Consider the following 26926-nt stretch of genomic DNA (forward strand, 5'->3'; position numbering starts at 1 on the left):
AGACCCAACTCCTCGGGCAGGTGAGGAGAGGGCGGCTCCAGGGCCCGGAAGGTGAGCTGCCCCGCCCCGGACCGCCCTCCTCTCTCCTTCCCTCGCGTGAAAGTGAAAGTGCCATGGCAGCAGTGGGGGGTGGGGTGGAGTAGGGGGGCGGGAAAACCGTGGGGAACCCGCAGCCAGAGGAGTCCCGCACCCTGTGGGGCCATGGACGGGTTCGTCCGCAGCATCCGGGCCAGCCTGAGACTGAAGCGCCACAGCTGGGGTCAGTGCGGGGCACTCGGGCAGGGGCTGAATTCGGGACTGGGACGGGGTTGAGGGGAAGGTGGGGAGGGAGGTCAGTGTGAAGGTCATCGGGGCACCAGAACCAGAGGTTGAGCAGGGTCAGGGCATCTAGGATCAGGAGCTGAGCAGAGTAGGGGTTTCGTGGAGTGACGGGAATGGAGGCTTAGAAGTTTGGGGTCAAGGAGGGAGTAGTGGGGAAGGGGGTAGAGAAAGGAGGAGGGGGGAAGTCTGGTAGAACCAAGAGTAAGGCGGAGCCAGTGAAGCTCGGGAGTCGCGGTTAGCAGGGGTGGGGGTGGGGTCGTAACCGAGGCTTAGTTCGGGGAGGAGGTGGGTGGTGAAACGCACCGTCCTGAGGAAGCTGTTGTGGGGCCCAGGGCCACGTGTGCCTCTGGGCAGGAAGCTGGTGGTGCAACCACTGACAACACATGGCAGCATTGCCTACCCTCAGGAGAAGGCTTTGGTGCTGATCTTGGCCTGACCCTTCGCCCTAGCCCTGGATCTCCTGTTCTTTCAATCCCAGATCCCCCTTAACTTTTACACACCAGTACACTCAATACTTTGATGCAAGCAATATGTGAGCCATTCTCAGCCGCGGATGGCACCTGACTGTGACCCAGAGCGAGTCGCTTTTAACTCTCTGGGCTTCTGTTTCCTCACCAGTAAAAGAAGAAAGATGAAGGGCTCATTTCCAGGTTTATCATTCAATGGATTTAATTAATTAACAGGTAGCACCCCTTCCTCCTACCCCCAAGGGACCATGAGGTATTTGCCCAGTTAAATTGGGCTATGATTTTAGAGATGGGGGAAAGTATAGTGGTGACCTGAGTGAGGCTCTGGGTATAATCGCATGCTACCATAGGAAGTGGTCTGGCATCCTGCAGAGTTTGGCAGTTGTAATAGGGAGATATATAGTTCAGCAGGATACACTTGATTATTTCTTGGGGACAGAGAAACAGCCTCACTTTCCTCCTCTAGTTACAGCAAGTGAAGAGTTGAGTGAATCAGCATCTTCCCAACCTAATTTCCCCTTCCCTCCCACAACACCCCCCCCCCCAAAGGAGGAAGGTTGGTGTCCATTCCTACTGATCTCTGTTTCAAAATTGTACTCATTTTGTCCTTGATTCTTCTTTTCCCCCTTCTGCTCCCCAATATTCACTCTTTTTGTTTTTCTGCCCCAATGATTTGTCCATTCCCCACACTTTGTAGAGCCTCCTAGGCAGATGTCTGGATGAGGGGAAAGAGTAGGGTACTCCGTGGTTGAGTGTACTTTTACTGGATCATAAAACCCCTTTTAAGGGAAGGAAAGAGAGTGGGTTGTCTGGGGGTGCTCTAGACAGGTCTGAGTCAGGACCCTTACAGATCTTTCCTCATTTTGTGGGAATCTGTGTAAATGAGTCCTCAGTTTCCCAAACCTGATTGCCAGGTTTAGAAGAGTTGCCTCTGTTAACAATACCATACTATGTTTGGTGGTAGTTGTAAGGAAGTCTTGGGGTTTGTTTTGGAGAACTAAGGTGTTTCTGGTCTTCAGCAGCTATTCCTGGTAGCAGGGAGAGGGAGCACTGAGATGTTGGAAGTGGTAGAGCAGCCAGTATTACCTGTACTGGGGTTTGGCATCCTGCCCAGGCAAGAGGGTGTGCCTGCACCTTCCCACCCTTTCCCCCCCTTCTCTCCTTAGGGAACTTCTGGACTTATGCTTTTTCCTTTGTACCTCTTGGGTTTAGTTCAATTAGGTGGAGGGGGAGGGAGAAGGGAGAGTGGTTTCTTATTTCGGGGGGAGGGGCACCCCAGATAGTCCTCAGATTAAGAGCAGTGGAACAGAAGGGAGGAGAGAGAGGCTGGTTCTCTGACCTATTATGTTTCTAATAGTCACTGGATCATTGGCTTTAATTCTGGAAAGAATTTTAGTGGCCATCCAGTCCAACCCCCTGCTTTTACAAATGAAGAAACTGACTTGTCCAAGTTAAGTGAATCAAATTGGGAATCGGCAGAATTGGGATTTGAACTCAGGTTTTCTGACTTCAAATCAATCCTTATTTCACTCCTAACCCTGCTGCCTTCCTGTGATCTCAAGATTTTCAGCAAGACCACTGGGCAGAGCTCTTTTTTAAAAATTAATTTTTTTATTTTTAGTTTACAACACTCAGTTCCACAAGTTTTTGAGCTCCAAATTTTCTCCCCCTCTCTCTCCTCCCCTCTCCCCTCCCCAAGACAGCATGGAATCTGATATAGTTTCTACATATACCTTTGCATTGAACTTATTTACACAATAGGCAAGTTGTAAAGAAGAATTATAACCAATGGAATGAATCATGAGAAAGAAGAAACAAAACCAAAAAAGAAGAAAAAAGAGAGCAAATCGTTTGCCTCAATCTGCATTCAGACTCCATAGTTCTTTCTCTGGATGTGGATAGCTTTTTCCACATTGAGTCTTTTGGAGCTGCCTTTGAACCTTGTATTGCTGAGAAAAGCCAAGTCTATCAAAGTTAGTCATCACAGATACTGTATGTCATGTAATCGTGTATAATGTTCTCCTGGTTCTGCTCCTCGCACTCAGCATCAGATCACGTCTTTCCAGGTTATTATGAAGTCCATCTGCTCCCCATTTCTTATAGCACAATAGTATTCCGTTACATTCATATACCACAACTTGTTTAGCCATTCCCCAACTGACGGGCATCCCCTTGATTTCCAATGCTTTGCCACCGCAAAAGAGCTGCTATATATATTTTTATAGATACAGGTCCCCTTCCCATTTGTGTGATCTCTTTTGGATACAGCCCTAGAAGTGGTATTGCAGGGTCAAAGGGTATGCACTTTTTTTATAGCCCTTTGGGCATAGTTCCAAATTGCTCTCCAGAATAGCTGAATCAGTTCACAATGCCACCAACAATGTAACAGTGTTCCGATCTTCCCATACCCTCTCCAGCATTTATGATTTTCCTGCTTTGTCATGTTGGCCAATCTGACATGAGAGAGTTGTTTTGATTTGCATTTCTCTAATCAATAGTGATTTAGAGCATTTTTTCATATGACTATAGATATCTTCAATTTCTTCCTCTGAAAACTGCAAGTTCATATCCTTTGACCATTTATCAGTTGGAGAGTGACTTGTATTCCTATAAATTTGACTTAGTTCCCTGTATATTTTAGAGATGAGGCCTTTATCAGAGACACCGATTGTAAAAATTCTCTCCCAATTTTCTGCTTCCCTCCTAATCTTTGTTGCATTGGCTTTGTATAAAAACTTTTCAATTTAACATAATCAAAATTATCCATTTTGCGTTTCTTAATGCTCTCTATCTCTTGTTGGGTCATAAATTCTTCCCTTCTCCATAAATCTGACAGGTAAACTATTCCTTGCTCTCCCGATTTGCTTATAGCATCACAGGCAGAGTTCTTTGAGGGATGGGGAAGCATGCAACCACTGTAGATTCAGCTCTTTGTTGGTTGAATGGGTTCATCTTGTTGCCTGGCTTCTCAGCAAAGGGTTCTATGAGAAGATAATCTTCATCCAGTCCATTTTGACCTAGAGTGGGATTAGGGGATGTGCCAGGCACCGTGCTAAGTGCTGAGGATTCAAAGACAAAAAATGCGCATATCCTCAAAGAGGGAAGGAAAAAAGCATTTATTAAGTACCTACTGTGTGCCAGGAACTGTGCTAAGCATGACGATGATGGTGATGATGATGACTAACGTGTACATATCAATTCCTACGTGCCAGGCACTGTGCTGAGGGTATTACAATTATTTACATCATTTGGTCCTCACAACTCTGGTAGATCATTGTTGTTGTTCAGTTGTTTTAGTCGTGTCTGATTCTTTGCGGCCCCATTGGGGGTTTTCTTGGCAAAGATCCTGGAGTGGCTTGCCATTTTCTTCTCCAGCTCATTTTCCAGAGGAGGAAACTGAGGCACACAGGGTTAAGTGATCTGTCCAGGGTCACGCTGCTAGCAAGTATCTGAGGCCAGATTTGAAATCAGGAAGATGAGTCTTCTTGACTCCAGGCTCAGCCTTGTATGCATTTCACCCCCTAGCTCCCCACCCTGGTAAGGTAGATGTTGTTTTATCCCTATTTTACAGATGAGGAAACTGAGGCAAATAGGGCTAAGTGACTAGCCCAGGGTCACCTAGCTAGGAAGTATCAGAGGCCAGATATAAATTCAGGTCTTTCTGATTCCAGACCCAGTGCTCTATCCAATGTATAACCTGGTTGCTTCTAGGAGTTTACGGTTCCCTGTAAGCCCACCTATGCCATTGACAGCCAGCTATTTTCTGTGTTCTTCCTTTGTTCTCCCCTGAAATAAAAAGGAAAGAAATCACACTCCGTTCTGAGCTTGATGCACAATAACTATAGCCGGCCCCCCACCCCCACCCCTGACACGTTTGCCATGAGGCCTACTGCCCTTGTACCTCCAATGAGGATAAAACAGGAGGAAATGGGTTAGAAATGCATCATAAGGTATTTATGAATGAGAAGGATTTCCTGAGTGTTGTTGAACACTGAAGAATTTTATCTGAAGGGATTTGAAAATCTTTACAAACAGGAGTTAATTCTGATGTGTTCAGGACAGCTAAATTGTATTTGAACCCAAAGTCTTAGATGACCTCTCAAGGTCCCCTCAGGATTTCTCATTCTTCTTTTCTCACTTTTTCTTGCCTCAGTTTCCCCAGTTGTAGAAGTTGTAGAATTGTTTCAGTTGCGTCCAACTCTCCGTGACCCCTTTTGGAGTTTTCTTGGCAAGGATACTGGAGTGGTTTGCCATTTCCTTTTCCAGCTCATTTTACAGACAAGGAAACTGAGGCAAATAGGGTTAAGTGACTTGCCTAGGGTGACACAGCTAGTAAGTGTCTGAGTCCAGATTTGAACTTAAGAAGATGACTCTTCTGACTCCAGGCTCAGCATTCTGTCCACTGCACCACCTAGCTACCCCATTTATAATTGTGAGATAATATTTCCTTAGACAAGGAAGTGGTTTTGAAATGAGATATTATTCATGAAGCCCTTGGGAGAAAGGTATGGCGGGTATCCTAGCTGTCATGGTCATTAACCATCCCTCTAATTACCAGCATTAGCACGGGTTGTTTTTGCCTAGAATTTGGGCCATCCTCCAGATATGGGAAACCTCCCAGAGAACTTTATCCCTTGGAGAGAGGCTTGGTCCTCGTTTGCCCTGTCTGTTTCTTCTGTTGTCTTCCTGGAGGGCAGATAGTTGTGCACTAGCCATGAGATTTGGCCTGGCAAGCCAAAGTATGGGTATGACCTTCCTTCTGAGTTGTCTCTCCATCCCTGGATTCAGGTAGTTTTCTCAACCAGGCCCCCACAAGCCTTAGGTCTTATTCAACATATTTAGCAGGGGTGTATGGGTGTATGTTGGGGGATGTACTATAAAAGCACCAGACTTGGAAGAAGAGCTGGGTTCAAATCTTGCCCTTGCCACCTACTAGCTATGTGATCTTAGGCAAGTCTACTAATTTCTCTGAGATTTTACTTCCTGCTTTATAAAATGAGGGAAATAGACCAGATTAGCAGTATGCAACCTGGGGTCCACCAACTTTAAAACATATATTATTATAATTATATTTGAGATGTTTTTCTTCATAATCCTATTTTATTTTATGCATTCTTCTGAGAAACATTCTTCTGAGAAAGGGTCCATAAGGACTTCTGAGAAGGAGTCCAGACTGCCTTAGGGGACTAAGACACGAAAATAGTTAAGAAACCCTGAACCAGATCATGTCCAAAGTCCTTCCCAGCTCGAACATTAGCTTATCTTCGTGATTTCATTTCCTGGAAAATTCCAGTTCTTAGCATTTAACTTTGCCACTAGTCTTGGGTTTTTACTTTCCACTACCTTCTCACCACCCCTCACTGAGCCCCAGCTCCTTAGCCTCCCAATTTCAGAGAGGTCGGTTCCTTCTGTTAGATAGTTGCAGGGCCCAGTTCCTAATCACATTTTCACCTTCTGTTGCTGCCGTCATCACAACTGGATATACAGTTCTGTCTTGTCCTGGTTGGCCTCCAGGGAGAGGGCTAGGAGCCATTAGGAGAAGTTGCAGAGAAACAGACATGAGCTTCATGTGAGGAAACACTTCCTAAAAATTAGAGCTGTCCAAAAGTGTAATGGGCTGGCTGCCTTTGGAGGGCAGAGGTCCCAGATCTAACCAATTCCCTAGAGCCTATGGTTAAATTTTCAGCGTGAGCATTTACTCCTCTGAAATTGGCAAATGTTACCAATCAGGGTTGTTTTGTTTTTTTGTTGTTTTGCTGATTATTTAGACTTAAGAAAGTGATAGAGAAAATGAGGATAATGTAGATTAAACCAGAAAATATCTTTTTTTTTTTGAGTTAGCTGTTAAATATTTACCTATACACCCCTGGTGTTCCCCTACGCCACGATCTCCTCTCGAATGCTAGATGGCCCATTTTCAGCATATTATAGAGAGGATTCCTATCCAGGTATAGGTTGGATTAGACACCCTCTGAAGTTCCTTCCTACTCAGACTTTCTGTAATTCTAATTTTGTGATTCCCTTATACCTGAGCCATCTAATGTTTGAACAAAGGAATTCCACATGCATGTTCATTTCTCTTGTAATAAACCTGGTTTTCACATAAGTCCTGTGACACTGTGATTGCCTATTTGACAAAAGTCATTTTGTTTAGAAGGAGAAAAAAGCCAATTTTTTTTTTTGTTAACTCTTGTCAGCTGTGTCTGAAGGCACAACAGCTGCTCAGTTCTTTGTACCGCCAGGCAGGGATCAGCCTAGGGACTCACCACTGGGGCTGCTGCCAGCCCTGGCTTGAGCAGGAAAATTTGGTTTGTCTCTTTCTCAGAGCCCCCAGAAGAGCATCAGGAAGTCTCATTGAGGGAATCCCACTGAGGCTGTGGATGCACAGTCCCCTTTGATAGCCCCCATGCCTATCACAGTACCTGACACACTTAATAAATGTTTATTGAATGAATGAATGGATGGATGGATGGATGGATGGATGAATGTGCTGCTTCCTAAAATGAACTGCTAGATAGGTCAATGAAGCCTTGGAGCAAGTCCCACTATTTTGGCTGGTAACCACCTCGCCCCCACCCCATGTCAATAGAGGAAGTACTAGGTGGGGATGAGAAGATTGCAAACAATTGGCTACTCCGGCCAGGCCTGCGTGGCAGGGGTTCCTGATGTCATTTCCTTGTTGGAACAGTTGAAGACTGGCAGGAACAGGGCCCAGCCTTGGACTCTGATCTGTGTTTCATCATCAAAACAGGCACACTTAAGGCTCTTGTTGGCTGTGTTAGTAATTGCCAAAGCTTCTCTTCCTGGTCAGAATCATTAATTGATTTAGACAATTATTGAACTATAATTGTTCTATTAGCACAAGTGAGGCAATCGCCATCCCAGCTGAAGTAAATACTTAGTTCCTGTGCTCTTGGCTCAGACTTGAAATCCTGGAAGACTCAGAGATCAATGTACTTTTAGGGGTTTTTTGGTTTGTTTGTTTAACTGAATAAGTGAAAGGTCAAGTATGAAGATGTCCAGACTTGAGATTCCTATCCCTGAGTTGATCAGGTTCTCCTATATGAAATTAGATAGACATCAGTATTTCTCAGTCATTCATCAACCATCTTGGGATTGTAAATAACCTCATTGCACAATCTGCAAACTTCACGGAGGCCCTTGGTCTGGGAGCAGCTGGGTCTTGGAGGTGTTTGCTCATAACCTTTTCTCTCGCCACACCCGGAGGCTCTTGGGAGGAGCTGATGTTTGAACTGCTCTGCCAGGATGCTCTTCTTGTCAGGACTGGGGCTCTGCCGTCTTCCTGGGTCCTGCCACATCCTTCTCAGCTCGTGGGTACACAGGGAGAGAGACAGATCTCCCTTCTTGGGGACATGGTGCAGAGGACTTCAGTGGGAGATTTCAGCGGCGGCCTTTTTCCCAGAGGCCTGGATGTGTGGATCCTGCATTTGGGGAGTGTAGGACTTTGCTGCTGATGTCTCAGGCCCTGGGAAGATGGATAGACCGGGGGTTGGCAGAGTATTCAAACTCTTCAGTCCTTGGCTGCCACAGAGATCAAGATGGACAGGTCTGCTCTGTTTACAGGATGATACCATGCATCTTTCTCTCTTCACTTGGCCGACTTCTCTATTTTTGTCTGGCTTCTTGGTTTCTCTTACCTCCTCCCCTGTATCTTGACCTCCCGGTCTCCTGCATGAGTGAGCTTCCGTCTCCCCACCCCCATTTGTGCCACTAGTGCTGTCACCTAGTTTTGTGACCTTAAGAAAGTCACTCCCTCCTCTCTGAGCCTTAGTCAAACGAAGGGAGTAGAAAAAATATTGACTCTGGAGTTCAAATCTCATTTCTAATGTGTGACCTTGGGCAAGTCATTCCTCCTCCCTGGGCCTCATTTCTTTATCTGTAATGAGGGAGACAGACTAAGCAGCCTCTGAGGTCCTTTCCAGTGCTACACCTAGGAACCCTGAGACCCCTTCTCGAATAGCTCAAATCGAGTTAGAATCGAGACGGGTTGTTTAAGTGGGGATTGGGTGGCAGGTAAAGCTCTTGGTTTTCTCAGGCTCTTGGGGCTGCTTGAGATCTGGAGTGGGCAGGGGGATGGAGTGGTCAGAGGAACCCCTTGGGCTTTCTTTGTTCCTGTGTACTGTTCAGATGGTTTATTTTCTCTTTTCAATTCCTTATGCCGGCTCCCCTAAACTGGCTGACTGTTCCCATCTCAGAGTCCTGATGATACGGCTAACAGGCAGCCTCCCACACTGGCCATGTTTCTTAGGTTTGGTGAGATGTCTGAGGGCACAGAAGGGGTCTCGAGACTGCTTAGGCCCCTACTGTGTGCCTCAGGGACCCTGGGTGAGTGAGTTCTGGTGTCTCTGTTTCAGTTCCTGAGGAAGCCCGAGGAGAAGGCAGGAGGGAAACAGAGGAGAGCATCAGAGAGGCCACCCTGTCCAACTACACAGGAGGACCACACTTTTTTGAATATCTCTTTGTGGTTTCTCTCAAAAGAAATCATTCAGGGGGTGATTACGAGCCCACGATAACCTACCAGTTCCCAAAGGTAAGGAGTATCTTGGTTTGTTTTAGGATTCTTTGGGGAATGGGAGGAAGAGTGGGGATGTTTCTCTGCCTTTGCTTGTTGACCTTGTACACTTGATAATTCTTCCTAAACCCAAGCCTAATTTCTGCTGCTATCAGCAGCCCGTGTGTGTGAACTCCCTTCACTGTCTGAACTGAGTCCCCCAGGAGGTACCTTGGACCTTCCCCAGCAGGCATACCTAGGTCCTATGTCCCCTTCTCTCTTCCCCTGGTGCCCCACAGACCCCATAGAATACCCTTCAGGTAACCTTCACCCTAGCCACCCTTCCTGCCTGTTGCCACTGGGGGCCATGCTTTCCTGTGTGTGTTTGCGCTCGTGTGTGTGTGTGTGTGTGTGTGTGTGTGTGTGTGTGTGTGTGTGATCTGCCCACTAGAATTGCCTTTCCAGCTAACTCTTCTTTAAAAGAGCTCCTCAGGGTTCTTGTCCTTCTCTTTGCTGTGGTTGCCAATGGCGTAGAGCACAGAGGGCAAGAGACAGATGGAGAGATACCGAGGCAGAGATTATGCATGTACATGTATGTTGGGGTTGAGAACACCAACGTCGGGGAAACAGGACACTCCTGACAAAACTGGCTGCCTTAGGGATGTTTTCTTTCTTTACGTGGTACAAAAGATTCAGCAGAAAGATCCTTGACTTTAGAGTCAGAGGAACAGGGTTCAAATCCCACTCCTGTGTGACTTTGGATTAGGTCACTTCATCTCTCTCAGTTTCAGGTTCCTCACCTATAAAAAGGGGTTTGATATATGGCTTCTGAGGTCCTTTCTGGGTTTATATCTATTATCCTCAGAGATCACCCTATGTAGATATTTCTGACACTCAGGATAGCCCTGGCCTCTATCTTCACTGTATGGACAACAGGGACATCAGCAAAATGGAAATGAAACTTTGGCCCCCCCAACCCCATTACTCCCCCACCTTGGGAAGACTAGGTCAGACTGGGAAGTCTCAGTCTTGGAAAATCCATAGCTAGGCCTTAGTCCAGGTGTTCATGCTATGAACAGAGAAGGCTTTGGAACCCTGGGTCAGCAAGACAGCTGACCTAGGATCCCTGAGACCTCAGAAGCAAGCCAACTCACCAGCCTTCTCGATCATCTACTCCTGACCATTCTCTTTCCCTTACAGCGAGAGAACCTGCTCCGAGGCCAGCAGGAAGAAGAGGAACGATTGCACGGTGCCATTCCCTTGTTCTGTTTCCCTGATGGCAATGAGTGGGCACCCCTCACTGAATACCCCAGGTATGGGCCCTGCCTTGAGCCAAGGGAAACGGTGGAGGTTGAGAAAGGGTCCCAAGGTTCCAAGGAACTTAAGTAATATGTAAGAAGTAGCCTTCCCTCTTCCTTTTGGGGGGCTACTTATGAATCTGTTTTATATTTATTCGTAGGTATATACAGAGTTACAGCTGTTACAGCTTCAAGTAGCACTAAGACTTTTGGGACACCCTGTATATGGATAAGATAGATGATAGATATGTGTGTGTATATGTGTGTATACACATATATCACATATATGTAAGCATTATAGAGCTAGACATACATGTCATACATATGTTTATGCATTTATAGTTTTATATATATGTATATATATTATATAAGTGTATATATATGTATATATATATATATTTTTTTAAACTGGATCTATGATTCCATTGAAATAGGGAGATCCTGGTGAGGAATGTCCTCTTCCGACAGATGGGCACTTTCTCTGAACTCATAGTCTTAGAGAGTTGCCTGGGGGCACCGAGAGGTTGGGACTGCCCAGGGTCCCACAGCCACTATACACCAGAGGCAGCACTTGAAACCAGATATGCCTGACTTTGAGGCCAGCTTTCTAGCCACAATACCATATATAGCTTCTTCCTCCTTCCTTCCATCCCTCCTTCCCTCCCCCACCCCTCTGTTTTGCCCTCTCTCTTGTATCTCTTCTTCTCTGTCTCTGTCATCTCTCTTCCTGTCTCTGTCTCTCTCCTCTCTTGTCTCTACTCATGTCCGTCTCTCTGTCTCTGTTTCTATTTTTCTCTCTCTCATCTCTACTCCTCTCTGTCTCTGTTTCTGTCTCTCGTATCTCTCCCCTTATCTCTCTGTCTTTATCACACACACATATATATATACATATATATTTATATACCTTTGACATATACTTACATAGGTGTATATGTGTGATATAATATACACCATTACTATCTTCTTTTTGGAATTATTTCCGCAGTACTTATGAGTTTGCCCTGAGCTAGTCACATATTCTGTTATACAGGATCCCCACTGACCATGGCACGCATTACTAAATCATAGAATCTCAGAGTTGGAAGGGATTTCACATGTCGTTTAGTTAGAGTCCCACACCTGATGAAGCCAAGTTCACAGGCTCCCCCAAAGGGAAGAGACTAGAGTCTGCCAACTATAGTCCAACAAGCTTGACTTTGGTTCCTGGCAAAATTCTAGAACATATTATTAGAGGGATGATCAGTGAACATCTAGAAAAGGAAACAGTCATCACAAAGGGCCAAAATGGCTTTGTTAAAAATGGGTCATGATAAGTGAAGTTCATTTTTATTACAAGGGTGACTAGCCTGGGGGCATCAGGGGGATAATACAGTTTGGTTATAATACAGTTTACCTAGATTTTAAGAGAGTATTTGACAAAGTCTCTCATGCTGTAGAGATGTGGGGTAGACATCTGAATAAGGAACCCCTCTACCACACACCCAGTAAGTGGACAGCCTCTGCTAGAAGCTGGCTGTGAATGAGAAGCCACTAACTACCTCTTGAGATATCTCATTGCACTTTCAGAGGCTTCTGATTGTCAGGACATTTTCCCCTTACATTCAAGCTGAAATCTGCCTCTCTAGCTTCTTTCTTCTCAGTTCTGCCCTCTGGGGATAATGCAGAACTATTTTCCATGACAAATATTTATACGTGAAGACGGCTATCATGTTCTCCCCGAGTTTTCCCTTCCCTGGGTTAAACATGTCCAGTGTCTTTAATGAACCCTCACATGGCATGATCTCAAGGCCTTTACTGATGCTGGTTGGCCTCCTTTGGACACTCTCCAGTTTGTCAGTGTCCGCTCCAAAATGTGGCACCCAGAATTGAAAATAAAATGCCAGATGTGCAATGCCTTCTAAGGTCCCTTCCAGCTTTAAGACTGGGATTCATCACCTCATTAGTCCTAGACACTAAGCATCTCTTAATGGTGCCCAAGATGACAGCCATTTTATTTGCTGTGACTCATTGCTGACATATTTTAAATTTTGTGACCCGTGAAAACTCGTAGCTCTTGTTCAGATGAACCATGCCTCCCTGATTTTTTCTTGTAAAGATTTTTGGCCCCAAATGTTTATCCACATTAAATTTCTTCTTTTTAGATTTGGCCCAACATTCAAGCCTTTCTAGTTTTTTTGTGATCCTAACTCTTAATCCAACGACTTAGCTACCCCTTATAGTTTTGTTTATCTGGGAAGTCTATAAGCTTTTTGCTGAATCACTGATAAAAATGTTAACCAGCACAGAGGCCAGCCCAAATCTTTGGGGCATTACATTGGAAACCTCTTTCTGAGCTGATATGGATCCGATCCATTAATGATTAGTTTTGGGGCCTGGTTGTTCAACCAGCTCTGCCTCCACCTAAATGTACTGCTGTCTATCCCACATCTCCATAGCATGAGAGACTTTGTCAAATACTTTCTTAAAACCTAGGTAAATTATACTCTAACATTCCTCCTGATGCACCAGTCTAGTAACATTTTTAATAAAGGAAATGAACTTCATGATCCATTCTTAATGAAGTCATGTTGGCTTCTTTATGATTACTGTTTGCTTTTCTAGATATTCATTAATCATCCTTCTAATAATAGGTTTTAGGATTTTGCCAGGAAACAAAGTCAAGCTTGTTGGATTGTAGTTGGAGACGCTAGTCTCTTCCCTTTGGGGGAGCCTGGGAACGTGTCTTCTTTGGGCATGGAACTCTAAGCAGCTGGACTAGCCAGCTGTCCCCAGGTTGTAAAGAGGGTGTGTCCCATTCCCTTCCATAAGCTACCCCACAAGCTATAATCATCCCCTTAGCTCATCTTGGAGTTTGCTACCTGTTAGCAATGACCCCAGAATCTGCTTCAGTAACTGACACTGTAGGTGAGCTTTGGGAGACTAGTCTAGGTGGGCAGGAACCCGGCAATCTGGCTGTCAGCTGCTCTTCTGCTGTAGAATCTAGTCTGAAAATGTCACTCTCTTTCTCCCTTTCTCAACTTCAGGGAAACGTTTTCTTTCGTTCTGACCAACATGGATGGGACCAGGAAGATCGGCTACTGCAGGAGACTCTTGGTACTGCTCGACCATTCTGCTCCCCAATTTTCCTATTTCCTTTGCCTGGGTACCCCTCACAAATTCCCTTAAGTCTAGACTTTGGAAGGCGGGGTCCACCCCACCTGTGGCACCCTGCCTGAGGTCTCCAGAGGAAGTTAGGGCTAGACATCTTTCCCCAGCCACCCTATACCACATCCCTCGCTAGAGTTGGAGTTCCAGATCCCCCAGTCAGCTTATCCTCACTATAGGGAAACTTTTACTGTTTAGGTTTCATCCTTCTCATTGTGGCCGCATTGTCTGTATCATTCTATACACTGGAATCCGTTTCTTAGGTTCGGTTCCTGGTTCAGGAACTACCTTTAGTCCATGTGCCCCCTTACCAGGCTGGTCCTGTCTTCCTTTCCTATTTCCCTGGCAGTAAATAACCTTTAACACTTCCCATCTTACTTCCATGAACAAGTCAATAACCATATAGTGACTAATATACCTGGGCCGTCCATAGCCAGCCCCTTCTCCATTTCTTCTCCTTTGCCTATTTTTGTGAGCCAAAACCTCTGACTCCATTGCCCTCAGTTAGGGAGAGTTCGAGAAGTTCCTGAGCTGAGAAATAGCCTCCTTGTCTTTGCAGCCCACCGGCCCCGGTCCCCGGCTCCCAATAGTGTACTGTATCATCAGCTGCATCGGCTGCTTCGGCTTGTTCTCCAAGGTAGGGGTGGGGCAGGGATTTCCCAGCTGCCCAGCTGGGGCTTTGAGCCTGTTAATCCTGTTTGACAGCTCTTCTCTGCCCCTCTGCCCTCTCTGTCTAGCCTCAACCCCCTTAGAACTGCTTCTCTGGAGTGTGAGCTCAGAAATTCAGTTAAGGTGCCAGGAGGAGCTGCCTTCCATTCTGCTCACTTTCTCGGGGTGGGATTGGGTTGGGGGGGAGAGGGAAAGAGGGGGGAAAACTACAGATGGGGCGGGCCAGAAGTTAGAGCAGAAGAAGAGAGGAGTGATGTGGTCCATGTGGTCACAATAGCACCAGACCTGGAAATAGGGAACATGGATTCCTGTCCTGGTTCTCCCACTAATTGTCTGGCATAGGGCAAGTCACTTAATCTCTCCTTCAGAATGTTATTGATTAAGAGGCAGCCAGGGGACTCTGGGTAGAGTGCTGGACTTCGAGTCAAGAAAACCTGAGTTCAAATGCGGCCTCAGACACTTATCAGCTGTGTGACCCTGGGCAGGTCACTTAACCTCTCTCTGCCTCAGTTTCCTGTAAAATGGAGATATTAGTAGCACCTACCTCCTAGGGTTGTTGTGAGGGTCAAATTTGTCAAGTGTTGCAAACTTGGACGTGCTATGCAAAGGCAACCTATTATTATTATTATTAGAGCTAGAAAGAACATTGGAGGTCATCTAGTCCAGTGTAATTTCAGGACTCAATCAGGGAGCAAGCACCACATCCCTAGGCAATAAATACCAGATCCAAGATTCAAACCCAGATCCTTTGGCTCCAAATCCTCTGTGCCACACTATCACACCTTGTTCACACACACACACACACACACACACACACACACACACACACACACACAGAGGAATAGATATCTCTATCTCTACACACATCTGCGTACACACATACACAGACAGATATATCGAGATATATCTATTGAACTCAAATTTTGCAGATAGCTTTATCAATATTCTTATCTGCTCCTCACAATCCCGTGAGGCAGGGTTCTATTATAATCCCAGTGTTACAGATGAGGAGGTTGAGGCACAGAGGGCTTAAGTGAATGAATTACCCAGACTCCCACAGCTAGTACCTGTTGAACTATCCATTACACTAGGCTGAATTTTTGTGAAAAAGAAATAATCATTCTTCTCTTTGTGTGTCTTAGGGATGTCAAGAAGATCCAATAAGACCAAAGGAAAACAGATTTAGGGCCCAAAGGGACGTTGGAAATCCTCTAGTCCAACCCCGTCCTCTTACGGAGGCAGAAAATGAAGCCCAGAAAAGCTCAGCAGCTTTGCCCCCGTCACCTGGATATTATTTGGATTTGAATCCGAGTCCTCTAATTCTAAACCCTTTCCATTATTACCACAATATATGTGAAATGGCTTTTCAATATAGCCTGGTGACTGTTAAAATAATTATTATTTTAAGCAAGGTATTTATTCCCTTGAGGCAACATCTGAAAATTCCACCCTCCCAGTGTTACTGGTGGCACTGAGCCTTTGTCATAAGGGAGGTTGACTTAATACCCTGCAGAATGAATACCTTCATGGTGGGGAGAGCAGAACTTTCTGGCATGAAAGAAAAAAGTACATTTATAAAAAGCAATGATCAAAAGGATTTGCACCTAGCCCTTCGGACTCCAAATCTCCCTTATATCACTCAGAAGTCTAGTTGGTTTAGCTCAAGGGTTCTTAACCATTTCTGTTTTATGGACCCCTTTGACAGCCTAGTGGAGCCTATGGAATCTTTGTCAGAATGATGTTAAAGATAATGAAAGGGAATGATCATTCTAGTCAGAAGCTAGTGAAAAGAAAGATGGAATTGTTTTTCTGATCTAAGTACACAGATTCCCTGAAATCTATATACATGGACCTTTTGGCGGGGCGGGGAGGCCATGGACCCCATGTTAAGAACTCTTGTTTTTAGTTGGAGTGGAGAGCCTAGAGAAAGGAGTGAAGACCAGTCAGGGGTCCTGAAGACATCAGAGGATTGGATGAAATCAGATAATGCCTGGGTGGGGGTTGGGGGTGGGGTGGGTGGAGGCTTTGCCTCCTTTCTTTGGGTTTTCCAATCATACCTGACTTGAATCTTCTCTACAGATCCTCGATGAGGTAGAAAAGCGGCATCAGATCTCCATGGCTGTGATCTATCCATTCATGCAGGGTCTTCGGGAGTCTGCCTTCCCAGCCCCTGGGAAGACAGTAACCCTCAAGAGCTTCATCCCTGACTCTGGGACTGAGGTAGGATGTGTGTACTCTATGGAGACTCCACCCTTGTTGAAGAAAGAGTAGAGTGTGTTCCCACATCCCGTGCCAGCCTCACTTGGGCTGATGTGTCCCTCTTTATCCTATCTCTGTTCATCCGTTCTCCGATCATTTAGATGTTCCCATTCAGGAGACTGGAAAATTGAGGAGGAGCCAGGAATTTACTAGAATTGGTAGCAGAAATTGTTCAGTCATTTTCAGTCATGTCCGACTCTCCCTGAGCCCATATTGGGTTTTCTTGGCCAAGATACTGGGGTGGTTTGCCATTTCCTTCTCCAGCTCATTTTCCAGATGAGGAAACTGAGGCAAACAGGGTTAAGTGACTTGCCCAGAGTCACACAGCTAGGCCAGATTTGAACTCAGGCTTGGGAAGATTAGTCTTCCTGACTCCAGGCCTGACACCATCTACTACACTGTCAGACACAAAATGGAATCAGGTATCTTGATCCCCTAAGCCCACAAAGCTTCAGGCTTTCAGAAGTATGATATTAATGTACTCCCTGATTGAAGCTAATTTTCTTAGCATTATGCAGGCCACAAAATGGGATGTTGCTTTCCTTTGTCATCGTTCTTGCCTTCTGTCCCATGTCCTTCTCTCTGGTCTTCTGTCTTCCTAAAACACATCTTCCTCACCAGGCCTCCTGACTCTTTCTCCTAGTCTATATCCCCCAAAGATACCATGACTTGGAGAGAGGTAACCGACCTGTATCCCCAAAGGCCAGCTCCATGATGATCTGGCCATGTTCTGGTGTCCCCTTGCAGTTCATTTCCCTGACTCGACCTCTAGACTCCCGCTTGGAGCATGTGGATCTCCGCTCCCTGTTGAGATGTCTAAGTCATGAGCAGATCCTACAAATCTTCGCCTCCACAGTCCTAGAGAGAAGAATCATCTTCCTGGCCGAGGACCTCAGGTAGGCCCAGCTATCTCTAGATCCCATGTGTAGTGACCAGCTTCCCTGGCATTCATGGACCAGATAGGGATTTCCCAAAAGGAAACATGGCAAAACACTCTTCGTCAGGCATCCTGCTCCCCAACTCTATTTCTTTAGGCCCTCAGTTTCGTACTTTAATCTTGGGAAAGAAAAAAGTTGTCAAATTTGGATGTCCTAACTAGGCCTCCCATTTCTAAGCTTACAATCCATTGATCCTTGGCAAGAGGTTACCTACTTGCCCCCCACCCCAGTCTTGAGAAAGGCATCCAGTCATTAAGGAGGTGCCATGAATCATTGTGGCGGCAGATATAATTGTTTTCTGGGGGTACTTGGAACTAAGCCATTAAGAGAGGACATGACTAGGAAAGAAGGACATGGACCTTATGGAGTTTGAGCCCGCAATCACTGTCGGCTGCTCTCAATTCTCTAGATGGCCCCACTGGGATGTTGACCAAAAGAAAAACATAGATAAGGCCTCTGTCTTTTGGAAGGTGACAAGCTAATAGACCTTGAATTCATGCCAGAGAAAAGAGAGAGAAAGCTGGGGCACTGACAGGCAGGTTAAGTCTAAGAACCTTGGTTCTAGTGTTGGGGGGAAGAGGGGAAAAAAGATTTGGGGACAAAATTAATTCAGTTCATCATTTTCTTAAGTACCTATCAGACAAAACACTGTGCTAGGTGCTGGGATGCAAGGATGAAAAATAAAAGTCTTTGCCCTCGAAGGACATGATGGCATTAGGATACAATGCACACAGACAGATCAGTATAAAACCAGGTTAATTGAGGAGAGAGAGCACCACCAACTGGAAATACCAAAGAAAAGCTACTGGAGAAGGCCTGGGGCTAGTGTTCTGAAAACTGAAGGGTGATTCTGGAAAACGAGGTGAGGAAATGCCTTGCTGATCCTTAAAGGACATGGCAGAATCATCTTCTTTGGAAATGGCCTCTCCAGCCCCAATGCCCCATGTACAGGAACAAGGAGGAAGAATTCCTGGCAGTGGCTGGAGCCAGGACCTTCTGCCTTTTCCTGTGTTCAGGAAGTGAAAGTAACTCCAGACACGTGTCTGGCAGCGACTCTGTGTGGCCCCCACCTCTGCTCTGGGATTTGAACAGAGCACAGAAGGAGGGGAGGGGCGCTAAGCAATATTTCCCCATTTCCTGTGTTTCCTTTCTCCCTCCCCCTCAACTCCTCACTATACATATGAACAAGGGGGAGCTTCCTGGCAGTCTCTACTTGGCCCTAAAATCTTCTGTGGAAAGAACCCACTATTTCCCATCTTCCTTCCCATCATCGGGATCTTCCAAGCTGAATCAGGGAGGGGACTTCCCAGCTAGGCTGGGCTTTGGCCAAATGCTGAGTATTTCATTCCTTCTATCTCAGGAAGCCTCGGTGCGGTTCCAAGAAATGAAAATGGCTTTTCTACCTGCTTGCCTGTTGGCCTTCACCTTGGGAACAACCGGCAGTTGTGACCTAGAGATCAGTGAAGGCTAGGGGGGAGCACGAATAGGGGGAGGAAGGGTGCTGTGGCTTTAGGAACAAGTGCTCCAGGAGAAGGCTTTAGTGGGAAGAGAGGAGGAGGCACCTCTGTGGGACTTTCCATCTAGGAAGGGTTGGGTGGAATATTCCTGGAGTTTCTGGAGTTAGGAGTTTCCCAAGGTCATCTGGGTACCAGCCTGAGCTTCTTAACCCTAGGTCTGGGCTTAAGGAGCCAGAGCTCCAGCTGGTTGTTTTCTTAGGTTATAGTGTTAGGGGAAAGAGAAAGAGAAGGAGGACATAAGGGGAGGGGGAGGGGAGCAGAGGGCCCTCAGGCAGAGGGTGAGTAGATAATGCCCTGTTAAGGAGATGGAGTGGACACACCCTCTTACTGACTTTGGTTGATGATGAACTAGTGTGGGGAAAGGGAAGGTTAGGCACAGACCTTTCTATTGAGCCCTCCACCCAGCTCTGGTGAGTGGCAGCAGCTGCTCCTGCTTACGGCCTTAGGAAGGCATTCCATATGTCTACCATCTTGCCCTTCTCCCAACCCCTTCAATTTTGACCCCACTAATTACTAGGCCTGTTAAAACAGTGACACTTGGGCTTGGGAACGTGGGATTTAGAACTGGAAGGGACCTTAAGAGATTGTCTAGTCCAGGGTCCACAAACTTTTTGGTAAATATTTTGATAACTCTATTTCAATATAATGGGTTTCCTCTGTAATCCTATGCGTTTGATTTTATGCACTTAAAAACATTATTCTGATTAGGGTCCCATAGGCTTCACCAGACCCTCTCTATGATGTGAGAAAAAGTTAAGAACTTTGATCTAGTCTCCCATTTAACAGATAAGTCAAAACAAGATAGGTGAAATTTGCACAAGGAAATAGTAGCTGAGCCAGGATTTGAAAAAGCCGGTTGTCTGACTCTAAAGCCCACGCCCTTTCAGCTCTGCCTTATATGTTTCCTTACATTAGCAAAGGCAAGGAAGCAGACTGAGGCTGCTTCTGACTGCAGTTGGGGAGGTGGCCTGTATCCCCTGGCAAGCTGGTGCTGCCCTGGCCTGCCAGGCTGGACTGTGGCTGGGGTGGGCAGGTCCCACTCTGCACTGCAGTATTCTCTCCTGTTGTCATCCCCAGCACGCTGTCCCAGTGCATCCATGCTGCCGTCGCATTGCTCTACCCCTTCAGCTGGGCTCACACCTACATCCCGGTGGTCCCCGAGAGCCTCCTGGCCACCGTCTGCTCCCCTACTCCCTTCATGGTTGGAGTTCAAAAGCGGTTTATTCAGGAAGTTCTGGACAGCCCTATGGAAGAGGTATGGTTTCTTCCTTACAAAACACCCCTACTTTACTTTATGATGGAGTGAAGGGACACCACCAAGCACATCTAGGGGCATCACACCCTGGCCCTGGGGAAAGGGAATTCCCCATTCTGACCCAGGGAAAAGGGATTGTACTGACTGTTCATGGTATCTCCCCTGAAACTGACTCCTGGTCCCTAATGGTCAAGTCTACACAGTAGAAATACTACCAGAATTTTTTCCAAGTACCTTGGAAGTGTGTCAATTGACCTTATCACCCACATTAAAAAATCTGGGGTTGGTTTCTAACCTAAGAATTTGAGTGGTTATCACCTGAGCCATTGGGTGGGCTAACTGAATTAGTTTAGAATACAAGCTAATGAGGACATGAGTTTGAGTCTCTTGTGAATTAGTTAGATATACTCTTTCCTATAGCCACAGAGGGAACCCTACACTAGCTGGCTCTCTTACAAATGCCACCCTTTAACTATCCCTACCACTAGAAAAAGATTTTTCCTACTGAGAGTGGGTCAGAATGCTTCTCTGCAGAGGACATTATTATAACTTAAACCAATGTTGTTCTTTGTTTGTGTGTACACTGGCTAACGACAGATACACCCTATGTAGACAGATGTTTAATGAATAAGAGAACCCCAGTTTCCTACAAGCAAGTTATTGGGGTTGGTATGGATCTAGCCCTGCAGAGGGGGTTCCCCATTTTAAAAATGAAGAGACCGAGGCATATTTTATAGCTGAAGAAACTTAATCAGCCAGTGGTTGAGCTAAAGGAAGACCCCAAGCCCCTCTGAGACTTAGCTTGTCCTTGGATTATTTACTAGAGAGCATATAACTAGAAAGCTGGTCTTATACTCACTTATTTCTCTCCTTTCTCTCTTCCCATGCAAATTCTGTTCTGCTTACTTGGATGCCAATATTCTCATTTAAAGAACAGCCTTGATCTCATGACCTGAGGGTGGAAGTAAGGGAGGACTCCCTGTGTGTTGCGCAATAAGATAAAATGTCCTCATTTCTGAGGTTTTGAAATTTCCTAACTTCAACTCTAAAGTGTCCAGGAACTGTGGCTTTTCTGGATGCCAGGGAGGAAGCAATACCTTTCCTTCCACTGATTCCTTCTCTGCCTCTTCCCTCTCCCCTGCCCCCCATGTACATACATGTGGAGTCTCACCCACCGTGCCAACACTCTTGGCAGCTTTGCAGAACCTGCCAATGAAACAAGCCAAGCAGGGGGAGGAATCCCACCATCCTCATAGATTATAGTTTTTTAGGAAGCCGCATATAAAAAAGAACATATCAGAATCTTAGACAGTCAAGTCAACAAGCATTTATTAAATGCTTACTATGTGTTAGGCACTGTGCCAAGCACTGGAGATACAAAGGAAGGTATAAGACAATTCCTGCCGGGGGAGCTGACGCTCTAGTGGGAGAAACAACCTGAAGACAAAATGATGTACAAATAAGATCCATGGAGTACACATACCCTGGGGGGGCCGGGTCTCAAAGGACTGTTCCCCCAAACTAGGCCAAGCTCCCCTGCAGAAAGATGGTTCAAGACCATTCAAATGCTTATGAACCCTAAACCCGATCTAGTGGTTATTTAAAAAAAAACTGTGATAATAGTTGGCCTAGGGAGCAGAAGTGTGATTTCACTGATGGAGGGAACCCCTGACCGCTGCAGGCCCCAGTGGTCCTCCCTGCATCTTAGAGCTGCTTAGAGCACTGACCTGCCCAGGCTCAGACTTGAACCCAGGCTTTCCTGGCTCTCAGGCTGTCTCCTTATCCTCCTTGTCATTCTGTCTCTCTATAAAGCACTATATAAACAGTAGTAATTGGTTTATTTTTGGTCTGGACATCTGATTTTATTGGTGTACGAAACTCCCAGTATGGAAACTCTTCCCGCCAATGCAGATTGTTAACTCTGATTTAAGAGTTTTGAGGATAGTTGCCCGAGGCACTGGAAAGTGAAGTGAGTGACCCAGAGTCACACAGCAATGGTAGGATTTGAACTCAGGTCTTCCTCTAAGGCTAACCCTCCACTATTCACCATGTCACTTAGCCTTTCATCAAGTATTATCATTATCACCCCAAGCCAGTCCTTGATTCCTTGATGACTTCTTTTCTTTTCCTGGAACATGTCTCCTGTCCCTATGATCTCCTCCCCAGCTTCTGTGTCATGGGGTAGGTCAAGCTTCACAGAAGTTAACGAGGGAGCAGGACTGGGCAGATTTTATCTATCTAGGGCAGATTTTTGTCTTCAAACATTTAAGGGAAGTCTGCCTCTTCTGTGTCCATCCCAGGGCTGACAATGAACCACAGAGACTGGGAGAGTGCTATGAAGCAGGGCCGTACCTAGGGGAGGGCAATCATGACTTTGAACCAGGGCAGAAAATTACAAAACTTTTAGTCATTCATTGGCAGAGAAACAACTGAGATTAGTGCTAGTTAGCAGGAGTAGTTAAACTAGGCAGCTTCCAGATGCCAGGCAGCTTTCTGTTTCTCTTATCCCCAGTGGGTATACCCCAGGTGAGCTCCTTCTGCCATCCATTCCTCCCTCACCATCTTATAGCTACAGTCTCCCATAATTTTATTTTTCATTGAGTCTCTGATTCAGAAGAAATGGGTTGAGATGGGGATGAGCTAGCTCTGCTTTTGCAATGGTTTTGAGGAATGCCTTTATTATTCAATTAAACAAACATTTGTTAAGCATCTACTGTATACAAAGCCTTGGAAATATAGACAGAAGCAAAGCCTCTATAGCCTGAGTCCTTTTTGCTCTCATCTGCCCTAATCTTCTTGGCTTCAGCCGGAAGAGTGCTAAGGTTTTCCTGGGGCTGGAGGTGTGGGCACAGCCACAGGGGTAGAAGGGGAAGGGCAGGGAAGGGAAGATGCATTTTTATGGTACCTACTGTGGCCCAGCTCCTGTGCTAAGCATTTAACAAATATGATCTCATCTGAGAATTTGGAAGTGGTTAAGTCCCTCTGAGGATAATTTCCTGTTTGTTTCAGGTTCTGCTGGTGGATCTGTGTGAAGGCACTTTCATAAAATCAGTGAGTCAAATACCCCTGTCCACTATTCCTCCCTCTTTATCACTCCTGTGCCTTTCCTCTGACCACTCAACATACATAGATTGGGCACCAACTCTATGTAAGGCACTCTGCTAGATTCTAGGGATGGGAAGAAGTTTCCAAGACACAAAGTTCTTGCTGTCCAGGAACTTTGCGAGATTTGTACAATAAAAGTGACATCAAATAAGTGCCATATGTATAAACAAAAGAGTTATAGGAGGGAGAGAACTTTGTTAGTCTTTTTTGGAATCAGATGCAAACTAGAGCCTTTAAAGGAAAGCTAATGTGATCTCTCCCAGGCCTGGATGCATGTTGTGGAGGTGGGGGTAATGGAGAGACATCTGTATTCCTTTCTTCATCCTCTCCTCTCCTTTCTTTCTCTTCTTTCCAGCTTTTTTCTCATTTTCTCCTCACTTCCTTCTTTCCTCCCTCCCTTCCTTCCTCCCTTCCTTCCTTCTCTCCTTCCTTCTTTTCCACTGTTTTGGAGAGATTTATTTTTTAGGAGTGGTAATGGGTCTGGATCTGTGATTTCATCAGTATAGGGAACTTTTTTTATACAGAACAGAGACTTTTTTCACTGAGGCTTATTGGTGATTTATCTTTCACCTATAGTTACAAAGTTGTTTAGGGAAAATAAAAGGTTGTGATTTGCCTGTAGTCACAGAGCTAATATATTTTTAAAGGCATGATTTGATTTTCCATTCTTGCCAATCCTCTGCTGGCCCCCTTTCCCCCCCCCCCCACTTCCCTCCTCTCCCCACCTACCTGCTTTGACCTAGGAGCTAATTCTTAATTCTCTCCTAGGTTGGAGATGAAGGGGACGTCTTACCCCCCAAGCTGCAGAATGACATTTTGTCTTCTCTTGCCCAGGGGAGTAATGACTTGCAGAGTAAGTCCGAGAATCCCACCTCCTTCCTCCAATTTATCTTTTTGCTTTTTCTACTTAGCACTCCAGGTCTGAGGGTATCCAAGAGAAATTGGGCCCTCAACCATGAGACAGGCTCTCCTGGGGGGAAACATCATTCCACTTCACAAAACCCTCATCAGGCACTGTGGTTCCAGGGCCACAAAACCTGTAGGCCAGATGTCCTTGCTTCCCAAATGGCCAAAGAGAGAACCTGTGCCCACCCTCCACACCTCCCACTTAAATTTGCAATGCTGAGACACAAAGGAACTCAATCCTTAGTGAAGGCCACACTCACCATACCATCTGTACAGCTCTGTTTCTTCTTTCTGGGTAAAAGGGACAATGAACGACCCTATCTTGAAAGGATCTCCATGTCCTTGCAGCTTTGGAGCAGGTCAACGAGCATGTCTCAGGTCCTTTCATGCAGTTCTTCATCAGGACTGTGGGCCACTATGCCTCCCACATCAAGTGGGGGCTAGATGGGCAAGGCAACTTCCAGGAGAGAGCGTTCTGTAAGGCCCTGTCCTCCAAAACAAGCCGCAGGTTTGTGAAGAAATTTGTAAAGACACAGCTGTTCTCCCTTTTCATTCAGGAAGCAGAGAAGAGCAAGACACCCCATGCAGGTGAGCATTTCCAGGTGAACCCCAGTGTAGGTTTGGATGATCCAGTTGTCTGGACCAAGGCCCAGATCAGAGAGAGAGAGAGTGAGAGTGCGTGTGCACGTGCGCGTGTGCCATCGAGATGGGGAGGACACATGGAAAAGAAGATGGAATTATCTGAGAAGGCAGAGTTTACCCAGAAGCCTGGGAGGCATCCTAAATTCTTCTAGGAGGGTGAACAGAGTAAACATCTGGAAACTGCTCTCTGTGGTCCAACCTTTTGAACAGGTCCTACCAACCTGTCTGTAGGCAAAGAGTCTCCTTTCTTGCCAAAATTTAGGGCTAGGGAAGCAATCCTTATTTCTTAGCCTTGATGGGCTACTTCTCCCGGTGGTTGATTCTTTCCATTTTGGAGAGTGGCCCAGGTCAGCCTTTTCTATATTGGCTCCGCTTCCAACTTTCAGGGCTTCAACACCATAGCCCAGCTTGGGTACCTCCTCTTCCCTCTCTCTACTTCCCTCTACTTTTCAGCTCTTTTTATGGGTTGTCTTCTCTATTAGAATGTAAGCTCCTTGGGTTGGGGATTAGTGCTTTGCAAAGTGCCCAGCACATAGTAAATGCTTACTAAATGCTTGTTGCCTGCCTGCCTGCCCAAGCGGAGAATCACCATCAGACTCACTGCATGCTGTAGCCCTTCTAGTGTTGCAAACCCCCTTCTCTCCTCTCCTTTAAAGTGTCAGTTGCTTGAGGGCAGAGACCATGTTTTTGCTTTTTTTTGTATCCTGAATGCTCACTACAGTACTAGACACATAGTAAGCCCTCAATAAATGCTTGTTGATTAATTAGTCTTTGGGCAGATTCTTCAGAACCCCAGGATATATTTGGACAAAGGCTCAGACCCACTGTCTATATTGCACCCAGGGATCTGAGTGTTCCTTAGATCCATCCTCTGTGCCTTGAGAGAAAGGACGAGTGAGGGAGTTAAGAACTCCCTGGGAAGGATTTAAGAGGCATATGCCCTGGGTGAGAGGCTAGAGGGTGGGTATTTTCTGCTCATGTGGCATACGTGTGTTATCTGACAGGCATGTCTGGATTTACAGGGTACTTCCAACAGAAAATCATTGAGTATGAGAAACAGAAGAAACAGAAGAAACCAAAGGAAAAGACTGTGAAATAAGGGATGTGGGAGGCAGGAATGACAGCCTGCAGCCCAGCTCTGTTTGGAGTGGACTTGGACTCTGTCCTGAGCCAGAGCTGGTTTGGTCTCGTGACCCCAGCATTGTCAGTTCGAGGATGGGTTACCTTTGGCAGCCGGGCCCTGTTTGAAGCTGGTACTTGGAGCTAGTACCTTGGGATTTTCACAGGACCCAGTTTTTTCCTTCCCAAGAAAAGATCCCAGGACTCTAACCCCTTGTTTTCTGGAAGGGGGTGCCAAGCCGGGCAGTGATTAGGTAATAGCTGCTGTGACTCCCCTGGGTATTCTCTGTCCTAGAAATTCTGAACCTGGTGCTTTGTTCCTTCCTTAGGGACTACTGTTCTCAGTATCCAGTACAAGAAGCACAGAGAACAACTCTCACCCAGAGGTCCAAGCCCTTAACAAACCTAGCCCGTGAGAATGTGAATAAAGGTGGAAAATGTTTGTGTTATTAGGCATCTCTCTTCAGAATCCCAGAGTTGGAGAGCATGGCCTTCCAGAATTATTTGATATTCAGCACTTCCCTTTATGCTAATAGCTACAGATTATTGGTTGTCTGTGTTGATGGACAATGTTGGTTCTGATGAATCCTCCATTATGGCCCAAGCATCGTTTGCCTTCTTTTCCACCCAGGTGCATTATCTGAGCTCTGGGGTTAGAGAGTGGGACCCACTGAATGCCTACACCATGGCCACCTCCTTCTTTGGGGAATGGCTGTGATTTTAGCCAAAAAGCGTTAAGGGAACTCCAAGGGAGATTTGTTCCCGGGCAAAGGT

The 26926-nt window shown here is 46.0% G+C and overlaps 1 protein-coding gene across 4 annotated transcripts; it reads left to right on the forward strand.

Moving 5' to 3' along the window:
* Nucleotides 1-178: 178 nt before the first annotated feature.
* Nucleotides 179-26606, forward strand: DENND2D (DENN domain containing 2D). 4 transcript variants are annotated; one of them, XM_036766744.1, is made up of 12 exons: nucleotides 179-259; nucleotides 9164-9339; nucleotides 10501-10613; nucleotides 13622-13691; nucleotides 14302-14379; nucleotides 16491-16631; nucleotides 17418-17566; nucleotides 20203-20380; nucleotides 23390-23431; nucleotides 24254-24338; nucleotides 24740-24979; nucleotides 26056-26606. In XM_036766744.1, exons 1-12 carry the CDS (start codon nucleotides 202-204, stop codon nucleotides 26130-26132), a joined length of 1407 nt encoding a protein of 468 aa, XP_036622639.1. In that variant the 5' UTR covers nucleotides 179-201; the 3' UTR covers nucleotides 26133-26606. The 4 variants fall into 4 exon arrangements, with proteins under 4 accessions (XP_036622639.1, XP_036622636.1, XP_036622637.1 ...); XM_036766742.1 differs by lacking the exon at nucleotides 179-259 and adding an exon at nucleotides 8092-8355; XM_036766741.1 differs by lacking the exon at nucleotides 14302-14379.
* The last annotated feature ends 320 nt before the right edge of the window (nucleotides 26607-26926 follow it).

Source organism: Trichosurus vulpecula, chromosome 7 (genome assembly GCF_011100635.1).
Source record: "Trichosurus vulpecula isolate mTriVul1 chromosome 7, mTriVul1.pri, whole genome shotgun sequence".
NCBI lineage: Eukaryota > Metazoa > Chordata > Mammalia > Diprotodontia > Phalangeridae > Trichosurus > Trichosurus vulpecula.